This window comes from Dipodomys merriami, unplaced genomic scaffold, assembly GCF_024711535.1.
Source record: "Dipodomys merriami isolate MVZ:Mamm:240054 unplaced genomic scaffold, mDipMer1.0.p SCAF_10, whole genome shotgun sequence".
NCBI classification, from domain to species: Eukaryota; Metazoa; Chordata; class Mammalia; order Rodentia; family Heteromyidae; genus Dipodomys; species Dipodomys merriami.
Genome location: NW_027202271.1, coordinates 7,044,929 through 7,067,040, shown reverse-complemented (window position 1 = coordinate 7,067,040; position 22,112 = coordinate 7,044,929). Strand labels below are relative to the sequence as shown.

General features: G+C 39.1%; 1 protein-coding gene across 7 annotated transcripts in view; it reads right to left on the bottom strand.

Annotated features, from left to right (window-relative positions):
• Positions 1–22,112, bottom strand: part of Cntn1 (contactin 1) — a 297,750-nt gene that overhangs the window by 45,582 nt on the left and 230,056 nt on the right. For 6 of the 7 annotated variants that reach the window (XM_070039080.1, XM_070039092.1, XM_070039094.1 and 3 more), the window contains 2 exons: positions 14,371–14,529; positions 3,359–3,508 (listed from right to left, as the gene is read on the bottom strand). In XM_070039080.1, coding sequence (XP_069895181.1) covers positions 3,359–3,508; positions 14,371–14,529 — 309 coding nt within the window. Of the gene's footprint in view, positions 1–3,358; positions 3,509–14,370; positions 14,530–15,869; positions 21,693–22,112 lie in introns of those variants that run through there. The other variant, XM_070039115.1, reaches the window with a different exon arrangement.

The window sequence follows — 22,112 nt, the reverse complement described above, 5'->3', positions numbered from 1 at the left end:
CTGAGATTTGAGGATGGTGGTTTAAAGCCAGCCTGGGCAGAAAAATCTTCTAGACTCTATCTCCAAAATAACCAGTGAAGGGACTGGAGGTATGGCCCAAGATGGTAGAGTTTCAGATGAGCAGACAGGTTATCCTGAGTTCAAACCCCAGTACCACCAAGAAGGAAAAAAGTCTATATTTGAGACTGGTTTGTTGTAAGTGTAAACCGAAATGTTTATTTAGACAAACTTAATCTCTTGGTATTTTCCTGCAATTTTGTTCTAAAGATTCATGCTTGTGCAAACAAAATCAAGCGCATTATCTCTCAGTGTGAAATTATGTGGTCAAAACCACCAGCCAAGTTGTGTCCCATTTTCCTTTTCATTTTGTTTTTCAAGAAATTATGTGTGCAAATATAGGGGGCTCTAGAGAATAATAATAACAACAACAATAATAGTTACTAATAAACCACAGGATCCTGGTCATATAGTATCTGTGTTTTACACAGCTTCCTGTGGATGAGCTCCATGTCCTAATAAGAATTCTATGTGGTGAAGAAAAGAAAATGTGTGTTCATTTTGTAGGTAGACACGTTAAAAAATAATAAATTTAGGTGATATCTAGCTTCACAGTTAAGAATGAAATTCAGGTTTCTACTAGAACCTTAACAGAGGCTTGTGTAAATTGAGTTTTCTTATTTGTGATGGTCCTGAGGACTGAACTCAGGGCTTGGGGGCTGACCCTGAGTTTTTTGGTTCAGGACTAGCCCTCTACCACTTGAGCCATAGATCTATTTCTGGTTTTTGTTTTTTTTTTAAATTTTGATGGTTAATTGGAGTTGTGTCTCATGGAATTTACTGACCAGGCTAGTTTTGAACAGCAAGTGTCAGATTTCAGCCTTCTTACTAGGACTACAAGCATAAGCTATTAATTTTGGGGATCCAATTGGCTCAAGGTGTAGTCAGCTTAGCTAGTAGGCCCTGACTTCAAACCCCAGTACTATGTGTGAATGTGTGAGAGAGAAAGAGAAAGAGAATAAAAGAGAGAGTAAGAGGAGAAGAAAAGAGAGAAAGGAGGACAAAGAAAGAGGGTACAAGAATAGGAATAAAGAAATAATGTCAGATCCGATTTTAAATGTCACAAATATATATGAACTTAGGTAAAGTATCTCTTAAGTCTCTGGGTCTACTGTCTTTTGATGGCTATAGACTTCATAGTCTACATCAAAATATTATTATGAGTTTGAAATTACATATAAATGAAAATTCTCCAACAGACCAGGTATTTTATTTTACCTTGTTTTACTTTTACTTTTGTGTGTGTATGTGTGTGTGTGTGTGTGTGTGTGTGTGTGTGTGTGTGTGTGTGTGCACGTGCACGCACCCACACATACATGCTAGTAACTGGGAATTAAACTCAGGGCCTGGGCTCTGTCCCTCAGCTTTCTTTTTTTCTTTTTTTGCTCAAGGCTGTCACTGTACCACTTGAGCCACAACTCTGCTTCTGAGACCAGATATTTTAATGTTATTTTCCTTCCTTATTTCAGAGTCATCATTTTTATGTAATAAATTACATGAAATTGCTTGCAACTATAAGAGACAACTTATTGGTAGCTGTCCCTGTCAATTACTTGGCTTAAAAAAATCCTGAAATCATCATAACTCATAATTCTGTTTTGAACTTAGCCCAAGGAACTGGGGTGGCTAGAAATGAGGATAAGTGATATTAAGAGATCACAGCAGAATTTTAATGACAGCTTGTCATCTGCTTAAGATCTTTTCCCCAAAATAGATCGCTGAAGTTTGGCATGGCATAATCAAAATAAATGAACTCAAGAGCCTACAAAGGGAAAAAAATCTTTTTGAAAGGCAAGAAAATAAAAAAGAGCTAGTATTAGAATAACATTTTGCCTTAGAAACATAGAAGAAAAGGGAAAAAGAGGAAAGCATTTCTTGCAATGAAAGCTAATTAAATGACTTGGTGTTAGTGTGTAAATTTAAGCCTGATTTAAAAGAACAGCCTACATTGAGCTATAATTTTTTTAAAAGGGCAGGTTGATGGTGACACTGTCAAAAAATAAAATTAAAGCCAGGCAAGGTGGCTCATGCCTGTAATCCTACCTATTTAGGAGGATGAGATTTGAGGATCCAGGTTTAAAGCCAACTCAGGCAGGAAAATCCATGAGACTCTCATCTCCAATTAATCCAAAAAAGCCAAAAGGGTAGCTGTGGCTCAAGTGGTAGACTATTAGTCAGGAGAAAAAAGGATAGTGCCCAAGCCTTGAGTTCAAGTCGCAGGATTGGCACGCGCGCGTGCGCTCACACACACACACACACACACACACACACACACACACACACACACACACACACAAAACCTAAACTAAAAACCAAGAAACCAAACAATTATTTCTTGGAGATACTGTGACTTTGCAAGTGACCCATATTGGAAGCATCCTTCTGTCACCTTTCCCTGCCCACATCCCTGGTCCATACAGGCATTCAGGTATAAATATCTCTGACAGATGCATAAAATTGTAAAAGTTCTAAATCATGGCACCTGCTCAATCCAGGGTCTGCCTGGCTATGATTCTGAATTACATTTAAGTGTATCTTCTAAATACATTTTCCTTTCAATAAGTCTTTGGTGAAATATGCAATGATGTCTATTCTCTGCATGCATTAATTACGCCAAAATATCTGGAACATTCCTGTTTCCTTTCCTGGTTTCCCAGGAAAGTTAAATATACACACGTGAATTACATGTGCACAGAGATATGCTTTCTTATAGGAATCACTGAAGAGCACTTACTTCCAAGTAAATCCCACTATATATTAAAGTGACCACTGTATTCAGAGACTGTTTTTATTTTCATTTTTGGTACTAGTAGTGGGACTTGAATTCAAGCTCTTGAACTCTTGCTTTACTTTTTCACTCCAGGCTTGACACTCTATCACTTGAGCCACACCTCCACTTACAGCTTTGGGACTGTTAACTGAAGATAAGATTCTCTCCGAGGGGCTGGAAAGGTGGCTCAGTGGTAGAGCGCTTGCCTTGCATGCTTGAGGTCCTGGGTTCGATTCCTCAGCACCACATAAGCAGAAAAAAAAAGCTGGAAGTGGCGCTGTGGCTCAAGTGGTAGAGCGCTAGCCTTGAACTGAAGAGCTGAGGGACAGCGCCCAGACCCAGAGTTCAGGCCCACGACCGGACCCCCCCCCCCCCACACACAGACAAAAAAAAAGATTCTCTCCGATTGATCCGCCTGGGCTGATTTGAATCAGTATCCTCAGCTCTTAGCCTCCTAGGTAACTAGGATTATAGGAATGAGCCATCATGTATCTAGAAGCCTTTTAAAGTACAAAGTGCTCTTGTACATACCAGCACCATCTGTTTTAATTCTGTTTGATGGTAAACTGGGCTCTCCCATGCCCAATGTATTGGTTGCTACCACACGAAATTCATACTCCATCCATGGGATTAAATCCACTGCTTTTGCGGCCTCCATGTTTCCTTCAATAATTGGGGGATCTAAATAAAATAAACATTACATGTAAGTCATTGAATAGTTGATCATTTTCATAATCTCTTAATCTCATGTTCTTCCTTTGGAGCAAAGGATGCATAGATCTTAGAGTATAAATAGCATCTAGAAAGACAAAATGTTAATTTCAAAAGAGTAAAAAGAGAGATCATTAATAAGCAATAGACTAGTAAGAGAAGCATGTATATAATCCACCTTTTATTTATAAAGCCTGAGGTGCAAAGAATGAAATATAGCATTCCTAAATGCTCTTAGGTCATGCCTTTGCTACCAGCCCAAGGGTACACCAGCAGCATAGAGTTATATTTTATATATTTTGGTGGTAGACCTTAGGAAGATATCCTGATTACCCCTTCCACATATCTGCCACACACACACACACACACACACACACAGAGGAGGGGAAATTTTATGAACTGCCACTAGAGTAGTCCATGAGTAGCAGATGATTTATTACTAGGGTACAAAAGGGTAACATACAGAACTTTTTTTTAGCCGGGTTTGTAGATTTAGACTACATCATCTAGAGAAATGATAATAAATGCTATAATGGGCTGGGTACTGGTAGCTCACACCTGTAATCCTAGCTACTCACGAGGCTGAGATCTGAGGATCACAGTTCAAAGCTAACTAACCAGCAAAAAGCAAAGAAGTGGAGCTGTGGCTCAAGTGGTACAGCACCAGCCTTGAGTATGAAAATGCTAAGGGACAGTGCCCAGGCTCTGAGTTCAAGCTCTAGTACTACCATGCACACACACACACACACACACACACACACACACACACACTCACAGAGGCATATAAATACAATAATAGAATTCACAGCACTGGATAATAATGAATAATTCCAAGTTACAGTATGACAGTTAGGATATGCTGTTGGCTGGCTTATACAACCATGAAAGGTCTCTACCTTACTGTAAATCCTGCATATCTTTAATTATTAACTTGTAAATACATAGCCATGTAAATACTTGCCACACTACTTATTTGGAAAACTTATTCCTTTGGGCTTGTCTATGATTCATTATGTTAATATTTAGGGAATTTTTTATCTGGTTATGCAAATCATGAATATCCAATTTTAAAAGATGTTTTACTCATTCCCATAATAAATGCAAAGCATTTCAGGGCCCAGTTTTCTACTTTTAGACACATTCCCTGATAGCTTAGATCATTCTCATCCTGCTCTGAGTTTTACTCTTCTGGACTCTAATTGTACATCTTTCTATTCTTTTTTTAAAAATGGTTTTATTCTATACATCTGACATGTATTTTTTATTAAAAATTTGATGTCATCTTCCCCTTGATTTTCACTCTTCCTCATTATCTCCTATCTCTTCCACCCTTTCCCTCACACGAAAATCAGAGTCTGATTTTAGTTCATACAGAGGGGAACTTCCCTTTTAAGTAAATGGAATAATGAATGTTAAATTGTGGATCTTCATCCAGTCACATGGAGGAAAAGAGAAACATATCACCATATCTGATGGCTGTGCCCCAGCGTATACTTTTTAACAAAACTGAGCCCTGTATGGAAACAAGGCTGACAATAAACTGATGTAGTCAGACAGAGAACATCTGGAGTCACCAGAAACTAGCATTGGCTAGATTTATATAAACTTGTAGAAATCTGTTCCAGTAGCCCTAGGAAACCAATGCAGAGGCTCAAAAGAAGGAACTGATAAGAACGATCTGTCACTTGGTAGGTTGGAGGGTCTGAGTAAAAAGGTTTTATAGAAGTCACAAAGATGCAGTAGGATCCTGTTTCCTGTTTCCTGTGCTGCAAAACTTCAGTACGATTTAAGCACTTGAAGAAAGGACATGCTGGAAGCACTCCAAATAACACATCTTGGCAAAGATCTGGGGTTCTCTTGGTGGCCAAGGTCCCATTGGGACTCTTCCAAGCAGCTGAACAGCTAGCATGTGTGAGCATGTATCACTGGGTTGGGACAGAAAGAACCAGCTGTGGAACAGGGGACTGTAGGTGACAGACTGAATTCAGGCATGTGAGAGGATCCCATATGAAAATATCAGAGAACTCATCAGTGGTCTGGTTATATTATGAATAGAAAAATCATACTTGACCACAGGGAATGGGAGATAAGACAGTAGAGGTCAACTATAATCACTTTAGGTTAGGAGTTGTACTTCCAGTAAGAACTCGGGGCTTTAATTTTAATGACTGAGATGAAGAAAGGAAGAAAATTAAGCAAAGAGCCTTGGGAATTACTATCTTGAGAAGACAGACCCAAGTGAGAAACTTTAGGCCCAGAAATGCATATCAAGAAATCAGTTCCTTCATGAGCTTTCTTTTACTTTTACCAGAATGGAGTTAATACCAAAACAACAACAACAACAACAACTTTGTTCATAATTTAAAAAAAAAGAAAAAGAAAATGAACTTCCAGAATGTACCTTCTAAATGAGTAAAGAAAGAATTTGAAATGTATAAAGTAATACTATTTCCTATCAGGTTTACTAATAGCTTAAAATCTGCTCTGTTTCAAACAAAACCAATCTTAATCACTCTTTTTTATGTTAGCATCAGTGCTATGAAATCATAAATATATAAGAAAAACATGGGGCTGGGAAGGTGGCTCAGTGGTAGAGCACTTGCCTTGCATGCCTGAGGCCCTGAGTTCGATTCCTCAGCACCACATAAGCAAAAAGAAAAAAGCCGGAAGTGGCACTGTGGCTCAAGTGGTAGAGCGCTATGCTTGAGCTGAAGAGCTGAGGGACAGCGCCCAGGCCCAGAGTTCAGGCCCACGACTGGACCCCCCCCAAAAAAAAAAGAAAAAGAAAAACATGCTTTGGGAGATAGTAATACCTCTCACTAAAACCATCTGTTTAAGAATTACAAATAGCTCATCAAATGGAGCACTGGTGGCTCACGCCTGTAATCTTGGTTATTCAGGAGGCTGAGATCTGAAGATTGCACTTTGAAGCCAGCCTGAGCAGAAAAAAGTCTGTGAGTTGGTCATGGGGATTGAACTCTGGGCCTAAATGCTGTCCCTCAGCACTTCAGCTCAAGGCTAGTGCTCTACCACTTGAGCCACTGTGCCACTTCTGGTTTTCTGAGTCATTTATTAGAGATAAGAATCTCACGGCTTTTCCTTCCCAGGCTGGCTTTTAACCGTGATCCTCAGATCTCAGCCTCCTGAGTAGCTAGGATTATAGGCAAGAGCCACTGGCACCCGGCACTGTGAGACTCTTTTTTCCAATAAACTACCCAAAAAAGCTGGAAGCGGCACTGTGGCTGTAGTGGTGGAGCACTGGCTTTGAGCAATAAACTAAGGACAGCTCCCAGACCCTGTGTTTAAACCCCAGGATGGGCACCAAAAAAAAAAAATGATAATAAAAAAGAAAAAAGAAATAGCTCAGCAAAAACCAACTAACAGGTAATATGTGTGTCTATCTATCTATCTATCTATCTATCTATCTATCTATCTATCTATCTAATTAAATGTGATTCTTCTACCTATTTATTGTCAGTCCTTCACATCTTGGTGGGACTTAAAAATTAGGATCTATTAATTGTAAAAAGGTGTTTCTCTGTGTGTGTGTCAGAGGGGAGGTGTACTGGTACTGGGGCTTGAACTCAGGGCTGGGCATTGACTTTTTTTGCTCACAGCTGGTACTCAACCACTTAAGTCAGAGTTCCACTTCCAGCCTTTTTAAAAAATATATTTTTTATTGTAAAGATACTGTACAGAGGGGTTACAGTTACATGAGCAAGGTAATGAGTACACTTCCTATCAAGCATTGTTGCCTCCTCCTTTGTTTTTCCCCTACCATCACTTCCCTCCCCACATCCCCAACTTCTTCCCCCCCTCTCCCTGTGCCTGAAGTTGCCTGTATCCCTATTTAAGCATTTTGTTTCTTTCCCTTCCACTCCCCAAGATGCAGGACACTGGAATCAAGTACAGTGAAAACAAGGGTTATACCTTGGGGAGGAACATAGAAAAGAAACAAAAAAAATCACATAGTAAATTATAAATACATTAAAAACAATAGCAAGAAAAAAAACCACTTGTGTCCCTGTCTTGTGTTCATTTCACTTAACATCATCTTATATGGTCATATGTAGCTTTTGAGCTTTTCTGCTTGTCGTAGACATATACTAGTTATTGCAAATAAGGGAAACCATGGGACCTATGTTTCTTTGGGCCTGGCTTACTTCACTTAATATAATTTTTTCCAAGTCTTTCCATTTCCTAACATATGGGGCGGTGTCATTATTTCTGATGGAGGCATAGAATTCCATTGTGTGTGTGTGTGTGTGTGTGTGTGTGTGTGTGTGTGTGTGTATCACATTTTCTTGATGCATTCATCTACTGAGGGGCATCTGGGTTGGTTCCATATCTAGCTATGGTAAATAATGCTGCAATAAACATAGTTGTGCTGGTAGCTTTAGTATGGTCTTGTTTGTGATCATTTGGGTAAATGCCCAAAAGTGGGATTGCTGGGTCATAGGGGAGCTCTATGTGGAGTCTTTGGAGGAACCTCCATTCTGCTTTCCAAAGTGGTTGAACAAGTTTACACTCCCATCAACGATGTAGTAGGCTTTCCTTTTGGCCACATCCTCACCAGCATCTGTTATTATTAGATTTCTTGATTATAGCTATTCTAACTGGGGTGAGGTGGAATCTCAATGTTGTTTTGATTTGCATTTCTTTTATGGCTAGAGAGGTTGAGCATTTCTTCGTGTGTCTATTGGCCATTCTTATTTCCTCTTCAGAGAAGTTTCTCTTTAAATCTCTACCTACTTATTAATCGGGCAGTTGTTTCTTTGCGTATTTGTTGTTGGGGGATTTAATTGAGTTCTAAGTATATTTTAGATATGAGACCTTTGTCCATTGTATGGCTAGTGAAGATCTTCTCCCAATCCGTGGGCTTTCTATTGATCCTGCTACCTATGTCCTTTGCCATGCAGAAGCTCTGCAATTTCATGCAATCCTATTTGTCCAACCTTTCTTTGATTTGTTGTGTTTCTGGGTCTCTATAACAAAATTGTGGCCTGTGCCAAGGAGCCCAAGACTTTTTCCTATTCCGTCCTGTAATGTTTTCAGAGTGTCTGCTTTGACTTCACACCTCCAGTCTTTTTAAAAATTATTTTTGGTGGTGGTTAATTGGAGGTAAGAGTCTTCTGGATGTTGCTATTTGAGCTGGCTTCAAATTGCAATCCTCAGATCTTAGCCTCCTGAGTTAGGATGATAGGTATGAGCCACCAGAGTCTGGCCGGTGATTTTATTTTGACATATCCATACCTGCTTACAATGTACCCTATCATATTTAACCTTTCTGCCACTTTTCATCTTCCCCTGACCCTTTTCTTCTGGGGACTCATACCATATCACAGGGAGATTTGAAAGCAAATCTTTCCTTCCTTGAAAATTTTTCCAGCTCGGATGTTAAACCAAATAGCCTGTATCATCATTACAACCGCCACTGGCTTGATCTATATCAGTCCTTCACTCAAAACATTTCTCCTTCCTCCCTGCTTGTTTCTTTCTGTCTGTCAATGTGAATGTGCACATGCTTCTTCCATTTCTTATTCTCTTATTGGTAAATCGGCACAGCTTAGTGCATGTGCAGCACAATGGTTTGCCCATTGAAGCACTTAATGCATGTTTGTCAAAAGTATATACATAAAAGATGAATCTAATATTCTTTATTGATTTAGAATCAATAAGGTCTCTGTTGAAGCACTAGCTTGTATGTGGCCATTGTGTTGTGCTCTCCATCATCTCTTAATCAGGCAGGCTACTGGTAAGGAAGGAAGGCCTACTTAATCCCGCTTGACCACAAAATACTCAGTCTGGCTGGTAGGCTTGTATTAATCCTGAAATGACTCTGATCTACCTAGAGTGAAGGGTAGTCCTCCTGATCCTCTTAAGCCTATTTCTACTTCTTTCCACTGTGAGTGGATCCTTTGTTAGTTCTTTCCTTCATTGTTACTTCATTTGCTTGTTTGAACACGGTTTGTCTCCAACACATATTTGTAGTTGTTTCTCTCTGAGTCCTCAGTGTCCTCATACATCTCGGATTGTTGTTGTTTCTTCTCCAAAACCACCCACACAGATAGGATGGGAACAGATCTGATCCCAGCAAAAATCAGCTTGGTTTGCACAACAGATTTATGTCCCATGCCAAAGGCAAAAGAATGGTTAGAAGAGAGACTTTGTGTCCTTGCTCTTCAGCCAAGTTCCTCCCAGCCTATATGCTCTTCCTGAAGTCAGGAAGTCTAGAATGCTCTGCACTCCAGAGACAGCCCTAAAAGATTAAGTTTTGGGTCTTTAGTACCTGAGTTTTAACTGGGTCAATATTAGAGTTAGGCCATTTTATTTTTGTAGGTCCGGTCGTGGGGCCTGACCTCTGGGCCTGGGTGCTGTCCTTCAGCTCTTCAGCTCAAGGCTAGCGCTCTACCACTTGAGCCACAGCGCCACTTCCAGCTTTTTTCTTTTTGCTTATGTGGTGCTGAGGAATCGAACCCAGGGCCTCAGGCATGCAAGGCAAGCGCTCTACCACTGAGCCACCTTCCCAGCCCTAGGCCATTTTTTTTTTTTGCAAATGATCTTAACAAGGAAAATCAGATCATAACTGTGTAATACTTGTTACAGGCATTTCTCTAATAAAAAGAAACAGAAATGTCATGTGTATTCCTAGATAGGTATTTAAGTTGTGCTTTAGCTGAAATATAAATTCATGCAAAAACCTATATAAAGCAAAAAACCATTCTCCTTACTGGAATACTTTAGACAAAGACCTTTTAAGAGCTTTCAATTTAGAGCCAGGTGTTGGTAGCTCATATCTGTAATCCTAGCTGCTCAGGAAGCTGAGATGTGAGGATTGCAGTTCAATGTCAGCCTGGGTAGCAAAGTCCGTGAGACTCTTACCTCCAATTAACCTTCAAAAAGCTAGAAGTGGAGCTGTCACACCAGTGGTGGAGCACCAGCTTTGAATGAAAAAGCTAAGGGACAGTGTTCTGAAGGGTATGGCTCAAGTAATACAACCCTCGCCTGGCAAACATTAGACCCTGACTTCAAACCCCAGTACAGCAAAGAGAAAAAAAAATACATCAGCCACGGGTACAAAACAGCTGTACTTACAAATTAATACCTCGAGCCTGTGGACCTCAGAATAAAGTTTGTGACTTTGTTTTGAAGAAAAGAGAAGCAAGGATCATATGCACCCTAAGGCCGAAAAACTTATAGTAGCCTGGAAGCTGTGCTACAGTGTTTGGCCTGCAGATACACTATCCATGTTGGAGCCATTTCAGAAGCAGCTAGAATAACTGTGGGACGAAAACACAGATTGCTTTAAGCATAACACCAGCCACTGTAATAATTAGAATCTTCTACCTCAATCTAAAAACTAAACATTTACAAGTGTCTAGGAAGAACCACCACTCACTTGCTCCAATTAGAACAGCAGGGCTGTGTTTAAGACTGGAAATGGGCATTTCAAGGCATCTCACTGGCTCTAACACTATTCACTTTGTCTACAAGCCCAGGACCCAGCCTTAAAAGTAGATTGACAATCTAGGAAGGCACAGGAAGGAGCTGCAGCCTGGGGTTGGTGCTTTATCGCAGAAAAGAAGTAAGCTGGGCACTGGCATCTCAGCATAGGGGATTTCTTGACCTTTTTCCATAGGAAATCTGAATGTGGCCTCAAAAATATCCACAAGTTTATGTGTGGAGTGAGAATGATAGAAAGTGAAGCTCCAGAAAGGCAAAGAAAGAAAGAAGGTAGGAAGGAAAGAAGGAACTGAGGGAGAAAAGGGGAGAAGGAAAAGAAGGAGGAAGGAAGAAAAAGAACAAGAAAGGAAGAGATGAAGAAGGGGAAAAAAGGGAAGGAGAGAAGAAAAGAGGGACGCAGGGAGGGAGAGAGGGAGGAATGAAGGAAAGAAAGAAGGATGGAAGAGAGGAAAGAAAGGAAGAAGGAAGGAAGGGAGAAGGAGGGAGAGAGAAAGCAGAGAAGGGAGGAAGAACGGAAGAGCCAAGGGAGGAAGGAAAAAATGGAGAATGGAATAAAGGTAACCAAAAAAAAAATTCTACAATAGACCTCGAGAGTTTTCATTGTTTCCACTTGCCAATTTGGTAAAGATGAAAACGATAGTGCTTCTTTTCATTTCACTGAAAATGCAGTCACAAGAAAACTCCTCTTTTGTATATTAACTAAAAGAACACACAGATCACCAGTAACCCGCCCCCCCCCCACACACACACTTTTTGTTGTTGTTGTTGGTCGTGGGGCCTGAACTCTGGGCCTGGGCGCTGTCCCTCAGCTCTTCAGCTCAAGGCTAGCGCTCTACCACTTGAGCCACAGCGCCACTTTCAGCTTTCCCCCGCGTTTTTTCCCCCAAAGCTCACTACAGCTGAATTTGTGAAGAAACACAGGGGAATAAATCTCATGACTTGCATAGAAGCGAGGAAATGTTGCTGTAGTCCCAGATGTTGGAACAATAGCAAACAATCTAAGCTAAGAGTTGAGGGAGAGCAGAAAGTGGGGAGAGAGGGAAGTGAGGTCATTTGAAGAGATAATCCTCCAGATATTTCCCAAGGTGAGGAAGGCAATCTGAGAATACAAGGAGCCAGAAAACTCCCATTCTTGTTAAGCCACAAAACAAAACAAAACCTATATAGATGAATTTTGAAAGCAGCCAGGGCAAATGGACCAATTAGTAGAAGGAAATAAGGTAAAACACAGCTGACTTAGCATCAGGGAGTAGTCAGGCAAAACAATAACAAAGTAATGATGACCCCCCCAAAAGAAGTAAACCCCTAAATTAACAATGTTCTTAAGGTGTTCAAAGTAAGACAAAACAACTTTGTATTTATACCCAGCAAACACAAAACCTAAGTATGAAATTAAAGATATAGTCTGATAGACTAAATCTGAAGATTTAGAAACTCAAGCATCTGAAGGTATTATAAGAAGTGTTTCACTTATGAGAATTATACTAGAAAAAAAGTTCTTCACTATGGGAATTCAGCTAGAAAGAAATCGAGTTTTACAGGAAAGAATAGAATTCCCAGAAATAAATATATTGGTAAATATAAAGAGACTTTCAAACATCATTTAAAAAAAACTGAAGTTAGAAGAAAAGTATTTTTAACCTGATACAATAAAGAGAATCTAAGCTAACATATTCAAAACTTTAAAAAACAAAAACCAACTTGTCAGCCACAAATGCTATATCATATACAGCTACATTTTAAGCTAGGTGCTGGTAGCTTATAACTGTTATCCTAACTACTAGAAAGCTCAGATACAGAGAAATCCAAGTTCCAAGTCAAACCAGGGGAAAAAAGTCCTTAAGATTCCACCTCCAAAATAATATGAGTCAAGTACTATAGCACCAGGCCTGAGCAAGCAAGCCAAGTGAGGGTGCAAGACCCCAAATTCAAGCCATGGTACACACACACACACACACACACACACACACACACTCACACACACACACTCACACACACACACACACACACACACACACACACACACACACACACACACACACACACACACACACCACAAACCATATTTTAAAAGTAAAGGTAAAACTGAAAAAACACACAAACAGAGAATTTGTTCCTAGCAGTTTTGTCTTACAAGATACATACTAAAGGAAGTTCTTCAGCTAGCCAGTAACCTGAAACAGCATGGAAGAAATCAGGAGCACAGGTAATAGAAATTAGACACATTTCTTCTTTCTTCTAGTAAATTATTTAGAAGCAATTGCAGAAAACTATATACACATGCCCCCTGTGTCCATGAGGTCTGTCTCCACGTACAAAACTAACTGCAAATTGAAAATACTTAGAAAAAAAGGGCTGTTGCATCTGTACTGAACATATACAAATCTTTTCCTTGTTATTATTCCCTAAACAGTATAACAACTTTTTACATAGCATCTAGATTTCATTAGGTATTATATATAATCTAAAGATGTTTTAAAAGTATGGGAGGATGTTAGTAGATTTCTATGCCAATAGTACATACATCATTTCATAAATTCTCTGTCATTTTGTTTACAACTAAAGGACTGGAAGAGGAAATATAGATGTTTTGAGAAAGAAAGCATTTCAAAATAGGTAACTACATTATTTATTTCCCATTTGTTTATTTTGTTTAGCAGAACTGCGATTTGAACTCTGGGCTTTGTGCCTGTGGTGCAGATACTGTACTGCCTCAGCCATGCCCCCACCCTATTTTTTTGCTCATTATTTTTGAAATAGGGTCTTACTTTAGCCTGGGCTCAGCTTTATATATTGAAATAGGGCTACTGAACTTCATCACCTAGTCTTCCTGTTCTCATGCTCTCCTGTAGCTGAGATAACAGGCCCACACCACTACACCCAGTAAATGGTTGTGATGAGGTCTCTCAAACTTTTTGCCTGGGCTGGCCTCAAACAGCAATCCTCTCAAATATATCAGCCTCAAGTAGCTCATTACAGGCATGAGCTACCAACATCCTCTAAGCTGTTATGTATTTGTTTGTTTCTTTTTGTTGGTCACAAGGCTTGAACTCAGGTCCTGGGCACTGTCCTTGAGCTTTTCTGCTCAAGGCTAGTGCTCTACCACTTTGAACCACAGCTCCACTTCTGATTGTGATTGTCTAGTGGTTCATTGGAGATAAGTGTCTCACAGACTTTCCTGCCCGGTCTGACTTTGAACTGTGAACCTCAGATCTCAGCCTCCTGAGTAGCTAGGATTACAGGCATGAGCCACCCATGCCCGGCTTTAAGCTGTTTTATTATTATTAAAATTTCCCCATGAGTGTGTGTGCTCACATGCGGGCGCCCGTGCAAACACACACACACACACGCACACACACAGAGCTCACCTGTTTTTGCATCTTTCCAGTCATCTGAAAGAATGGTCTTTGTCTGGATAGTGTACTTAGAGATAGGACTGTGATTGTCTGAACCACGGCTCCAAGTAAGTGCCACAGAAGTGGCTCTGATGTCTTCTATTCTCAGACCACCTGGGGGACCTGGGGGACCTGGAATGAAAATTTAGGTAATGAATCAATAAATCTCATCTAGTACATTGTATACAATTACATGTCCCCACTTGCAATTAATTTAACCAACATTTGTACACCATACTGAATGTTGCTGCATTTCCATTAAGTAGGGGCTATTAGAAGTGATAATAAGCTGGACACCGGTGGCTCACTCCTGTAATCCTAGCTATCCAGGAGGCTGAGATCTGAAGATCACAGTTCGAAGCCAGACTGGGCAGGAAATTCCATGAAAGTCCTGTCTGCAAATAAGCACCCACAAAAGCTAGAAGAAGAGCTGTGATTCAAAGTGGTAGGGCACTAGCCTTAAACAGAAAAGCTCAGGGATAGTGCCTAGGCCCCGAGTTCCAGCTCCAGGACTGGTACACACACACACACACACACACACACACACACACACACACACACACACACACACACACCACACACACACACACAAAGTGATGATAATATCATTTGGAGGTTCCACTGAGTTATAAAGAAGGAGATAAATATTGTTGTTAAAAAACAGCATTTTAGTTTGGGATATACACGATATTCTCTGAATCAAAAAATGCACCAAAGCCTAACACAGATGGTAGCATAGTGAGATTTAAAGAACACTTGGTGGATGTTATGAGGCAAATTTAGTCAAGGGATGAGAACATTTGGTCAAAAGTTCCATTCTATACCCCCCAAATAAAATCAATACTTTCTTATAACCTTTAATGCAATATATAAAATGTTAACTCTAATGATAATGTAGGTAATGTATTTTACTTAGAATAGAAATTTCTGGGCACCATTTTATGGATCCTTTGGGGTAGTAAAATTCCATATTACTTTAAAGCAATAAATATAACATGAAAATAAAGGCTTGCATTTATATAACATGTAGAAAATGATGGTCAACTCAGAGATTAAACCACAAATGCTCTGTTTAACCTTGGTAAGCTTCTTAAATATATTAAGCACTTGCTTTCTCATTTGTAAAATAGGTGTGGTGCAAATTGATCTATCTGGGCCGTTACTGGGATGAAAATAACATCGTTAAAGAATGGAGTGTTAAAGCTGCATATAGAAAGCCCTAGGTAAATTTTAGCAATTGATAATATTACTGTTATTCTCCTATAAGAACTTTCATGATTTTCTATTAGATGACTTGCTTAGCTTGAATAACTTTCTGCCCACGTGGGCTTTGGTTTTTCTCAACAGCAGAGGAAATATCCATGCATTTGTAATTTCCTGTGACTAGACCCAAGTAGGAAAGGTGTTTATAGATCCACAAATATAGCATTACTAGCTAACAACACAAGACACACCCACTGATGGTAGTAGATTTTATTATTTGGAAATATTTCCCTGTGAACACAGGAGAGCTAAACAAACTTGAAGAGTCATCATCTCTAACAATGTACTTATACTTCAAGGTTAAGTAAACATAGACACATAAATAACAGTACATCTCATCTTCAGAGAATATATTTCATTTTTTCAAGTGCAAATAACCACATTGTAATACAATGTAGATTGTTCATCAGAAATAAGAAGTTCATCACTTACAGCAAATATCCTCCTAAGCTAAATCCTGAGTATACTATTACAATATTAGAATGAAAATTAGTGTTAACAAGTAAAAGAAACAATGTTACAGAGAAGACAAACTCCCATAATACATGCATTCAGATACTTTTCTGCACATGGAGATGTGACATTCAGACAAGTGAAAGAGAATTTAAAACAAATTGCTATAGATTAGTCTTTAACCACCCAAGGTTATGTCATTTCCTGCAGTTACTCTCTGAAGAGTTTCAAATGATTATTACACAATGATCAGATATTTTTAGTGTTCTTGTTGTTTATGTTTAATATCTTCATTTGTTTGGGACATCGTAAACATAACTGGTTTATTTAGTAGTCCACTCTTTGATGTGTATTGCCATTGAGCATAATTCTATAATTACATTTGCCTTTTTTGTTCTCTGTTGTTTTGGCTATACTGCTTTGCTTTGCTTTGTTGTCTTTGTTATCCTAGCATTGGGGCTTGAACTGGGACCTTAAGCACTCTCATTCAGCTTTCTGTCTCATGGCTGGTGCTTCACACTTGAGCCATACTTCCAGTCCCTAGAGTGAGTTCTTAAGAAATATTTGCTGAGTGATCTTCAGTAGCTTCTATCCGTGAGATGGTGATCTATAATTCGTTTTCCCCCTTGCCTGGAAATCTTTCATTGTCAGAGAAGGTAGAGTAGAGGAGCCAAAATGAGAAGAGGTTGATTAGTGTCTGTTAAAACCATTGTGTGGCAAGATTGGTGATGTTTCAGCTGGTGCCAATTTTTTTTTCCCATCCAGTATTCACTTGTCTACAAATACCTCACAGAAAATAGCTAAGAAAAAAATATAATGTCGAAAAAGTAGGACATAAGTAGAGCATTTAAAATCACTTTGGCTCTAAATGCTGCATGCACACTGATCTTGATCAAGCTTCTTAAATTTATAGGCTCTCATTTTCTCTTTTGTAGGAGTGACGTAAATTGATCTTACTTGGTTATTGTTAGGATAAAAATAACTGAGTGCCAGGCCTGCTTATAGAAAGCTCATGTGAACTTTAGCTATTAACAGTATTATGATTATCATTATTGTTGTTATTATTATGACTACTTTATTAGGACTACTAATATTATTTCTTGTCCTGGGGCTTGGACTCAGGGTCTGGGAGCTCTTACTGAGCTTTTTATTGTTGTTCAAGGCTAGCACTCTACCCCTTGAGTCACAGTTCCACTTACAGCTTGGCTTTTTTTTTGGGGGGGGGATTAATTGGCAATAAGAGTCTCACAGATTTTCTTATCCAAGTTGGTTTTGAACTGTGATCCTCAGATTTCAGCCTCTTAAGTAGTTAAGATGACAGGCTTGAGACTGGCATCTGGAGCTATTAACAATATTATTGTTATTCTTCTATAAGAATTTTCTAGGTGTGTCAGCTCCCTCACTATTAGTAGTGATCAAAACTTACCAGGGATTTGCTTATCAAACTACTCTATGACTCTTTTATCACTTGAAAGGAAGTAATCTTGGGAAGTGAAGTGTTTTCTGTCAAATTTCATGGAGAAGAGAAAAAGTCCAGAATATGAGGTCCTCTCCTGTATACAAAGATTCATAGTGGCAAAAATAAAACACTGCCCTCACCGAGCCAAGCTGGTCTGAGTTGAGCCCAGGCTAGTGCCTCCATGTCTTCCAGAAGAAGACCAGCTCATGTGACTTGCTCAACTCTTAATTCAGAATGTAGGGAAATGTTTTGTGGTAGAAAATAAAATAATGAAAACCAGGTACCGGTGGTTAACACCTGTAAGTCTATTTGTTCAAGCAGCTGAGACTTGGAGCACTGCAGCTTGAAGCTAACCTAGGAAGCAGTCTGTGAGACTCTATCTCTAATAATAAACCAGCAAAAAGCAGGACTGAGGACATGGCTCAAGTGGTAGAGTACTAGCTGTGAGCAGGAAAGATGAGTGAGAACACAAAGTCTTGAGTTCAATGCATGGTATCAGCTGTCAATAATGATGATGATGATGATAATAATAATATATAATTCTGAATTCATTAATGTTAATCTTTTCTGAATTATTATTTTATTATTATTTTTAAAGAAAGAACCTATTTATTAATTAAATTAAAATATAATGTCTACTCAGTTCATCATTTTATATTAAGTAACTAAAAAAGTAATTAGCCTGAGTGCCAGTGGCTCATGTCTGTAATACAAGATAATAAGGAGGCTGAGATCTGAGGATCACAGTTCAAAACCAGCCCAAGCAAGAAAGTCTATGAAACTCTTATCTCCAATTAACCTCCAAAAAGCCAGAAGTGGATCTGTGGCCTAAGTGGAAGAGTGCTAGTCTTCAGGGAAAAACAAAGAGACAGCACTGAGACACACACACACACACATTAGAAAGAAAAATGTTTGGGACTCTCAGAAATACCATTACTTTTCAACTTGGCCATTTTTCTTTAGAAATACTGAAGCAGTCAATGAAGAGGACTTCAGAGACTTGGGAGAAAACAGTGAAAAAAGTCTTTTCCAAATGATTGATCACACACTATAAGCTGGCCTTTTTTTCATTATCAACAATCAAGGCTCATGTTTTCAGTAATTCAGAGGGAAGAGCAGATTTGAATTTCAGACCTTCCAAGTGTGAACACAATGTAGACAAGTTGTAAATAACACTTGGCATCTTTTAAGTGAATGATATTACTTATTGGTAGCCCTGATTTTAATGTTCTCTTCCTCTAAACAGCTATATCTGGAATTCTCAACAATCATTGATGGAAAAGATCCCTTCAAACCACTAGTCTTTTGGGGACAACCCTCCACCTTTTATTTTATTTTATTTTATTTTTTGTGCCAGTCTTGGGGCTTGAATTCTGAGCTCGGGGGGTTGCACCTGAGCTTTTGTGCTCAAGGTTAGATTTCTCCTTGTTGAGCCACAGCTCTACTTCCAACTTTTGGTGGCTAATTGGAGATAAGAATCTCATGATTTTCCTTCCCAGTCTGGATTTGGACCTCCATCCTCAGATCTCAGAGTCCTGAGTAGCTAGGATTACAGGTGTGAGCCACAAATGCCTGGTCATATTCCACTCTTTTAATACAAGACTTGCAGATTGTAAACTGGTGCTAAAACCAGGCTTTCTTTTAATTACTTCCTGAAGAGTTACCAATGGAAAAAGAGAATTGACATAGTTCATGATTTATTATTTATTTTTACTAAAGTGGGTGATCATCTCTTCTGTGGTTTTGTGGTCCCTTTTCCAAAATAAGCCAATTAAAGTCTATTACAGCAGACCAGCTCTTGCCATAAAAATTGGTTAAAACAATGGTTCTATGATCAGCTATACAATGCAGATCCATGTTGTATTATCTTATTGTTTGATTTTCTACTAAGATATACAACACAGATCCATGTTGTGTTATCATAGTTTGAATTTCTACTAAGATATACAACACAGATCCATGTTGTGTTATCATATGTTTGAATTTCTACTAAGATAAAGCTAAATGTGAAAGCTTTCTACCATGTAATAGGGTTTGGCAGTTTATATACCCTAGACATTGTTAAAAAGTGAATTTAGATCCTAATTAGACAGAAAACAGGCGGGGCACTGGTGGCTCACACCTGTAATCCTAGCTTCTGAGGAGGCTGAGAGCTGAGGATCACAGTTCAAAGCCAGCCCAGGCAGGAAAGTCTGTGAGACTCTTATCTCCAATAAACCACTAGAAAACCGGATGTGGTGCTATGGCTCAAGCGGTAGAGCGCTTGCCTTGAGCTGAACTGCTGAGTGATAGTGCCCAGGCCCAGAGTTCAAGCCCCATGACCGACCAAAAAATAAATAAATAAATAAATAATAAAACATAAAATAGACAGAAGACAAAGGAGGAGGTGAGAGGTCAATGAAACTATGTGATTATCCATATTGACATTGTTGCAGTTTGTTTAAACAAATGTTCTCTCTTTCCTAGTACAAGTTACCTTTGCTATGTAGTTGTTGTTTTAAAATAATTCTTCTTTCTTTCCCATCTTTCTTTTTTTTCCTATCTGATCTGGGTGGTACGATTTCAGATATAAACTATGAGCACAAATATGACTCATGCACAGATCCATGGTGATGTTTAAAGAAACATGAAAATCTTAAAATTAATTTTTTATGTGTGGATGCTGGTACTAGAACTTGAACTCAGGGCCTGGAGGCTGGCCCTTAGATTTTACACTTAAGGCTGCTGCTTTATCACTTGAGCCAGAGCTCCACTTCCTTCTTTTAGGTGGTTAATTGGAAATAAGAGTCTCATGGCTTCCTGGCCAGACTGGCTTCTAACTGTGATCCTCAGGTCTCAGCCTCCTAATTAGCTAGGATTACTGGCATGAACCTGTATCTTTAAATATGATCTTAAAATGGAAACTAATGTAGATCTCAAGTCCAAACTTTAAGAGCTCCTTCTGTGATTCCAACTGAGACTATAAACATAAAATATGCATATAAGTAACATCTCAAAAGCAGAGACTATTAAAAAAAACCGCATAAATATGTGATGATTGAAGAATCAAAGCCATAGTCCTTAAAACTTTCCTGAGAGTTCTCCCAACCACAAATAGAGCTGCTGGAGACCCAAACAGTATACCGTACCTACAAATAAAGACATCGAAGAAGACAAAGTTGTTTCTTGAGAAAACACAATTTTAAGTGCAAGTGTCTCTGCCCAAAAGAAGGAAAATAAGAACATTTTCAAGCAATGTGATTTGAAAAGCCCCAGAAAGAGTTGCATAAATTTCAGTTTGAATCCCTAACCTATTTCAATCCATCACTCTTTCCAATAAAAATTTTAATCTTGATCTCAAATGACAATCCAAGAAAGCTGGAATTAGTTTAACTTTAATGTGAACACATGTTGAATACGGCTGAGCCAAGTCTATGGAAAGTTTGTTATGAATACATATTGTTCCATGTATGCTCTGTGTTGACTTCCCAATTCCAGGAGTTGTTCCAGGACTCTTAGGGGGCCATAGTCACTGGTCAGTTGTTTATTGGTGCTTGCATACTTCTGGGAAGGGATAGGAAATGGCCATGCATTGGTGAAATTGACAGCAACACAGCTTATTACCTGTGCTTGGAATCAAAAATCCCATTCAGTGCTCACCCTCTTGTGTTATTTAGACTTCACCGGCTCTTCATACTTTTATTTTTTTTTCAGGTAATGGGCTAACTTCTGAGATACACAATTTCAAAGAAAAACAGGACAGGAAAACACACGATTTGTAACTTGGCCAGTATATGACGTACTGGGTTAATTCACTAGGCATTATTTTTAGGTATTAGTAAAGCTATATCATTTTTGTTTAAAATAATTGTTTTTTTTTCTGCTCAAAGAATGTTTAGATGTTTCAAGAGGAGAGACAATATCTATGAACTAGGTTGCCAGGGAGTTGAGGGGTCTTGCAGAAGCTACAGGATTGAGTTAATTAGTCAAATCTAGTATAAAATGTTAAAAAAATATGTATTAAAAAATTAAAAAGGCTTTCACACAAATGGTGTCAACGATCACCAGGTTGGAGGCAGGCTGGCACAGACGGGGAGAAAGGGATCCACCATGCTTTTCTCTCCATCTTTTCTGATTTTACCTGCAAGAGGAAAGATCAATGCTGAAGGGGAGAGTTCAGATGTCCAGGATTGGGCAGGAAACCATGAACCCTGGGGATTTGCCATATTTGTTGGATAGGTGAATTGGAATCAGGTACAAATACAGCTCACTTCTAGATATGAAGGATGGGGATCCAAATGAGAAAAGAGTCTAAGTGATGTGCATTGACTCAATTGGATTCATCTCTCTGTCTCTGTCTCTCTCTGTATTTCTGTGTCTCTGGGTCTGTCTCTGTGTCCATCTGTCTGTCTGTCTGTCTGTCTGTCTGTCTGTCTGTCTGTCTGTCTGTCTGTCTGTCTCTCTCTCTCTCTCTCTCTCTCTCTCTCTCTCTCTCTCTCTCTCTCTCTCTCTCTCTCTCTCTCTCTCTCAGTCCCTATCCTGAACTTGAACTCAGAGGCTG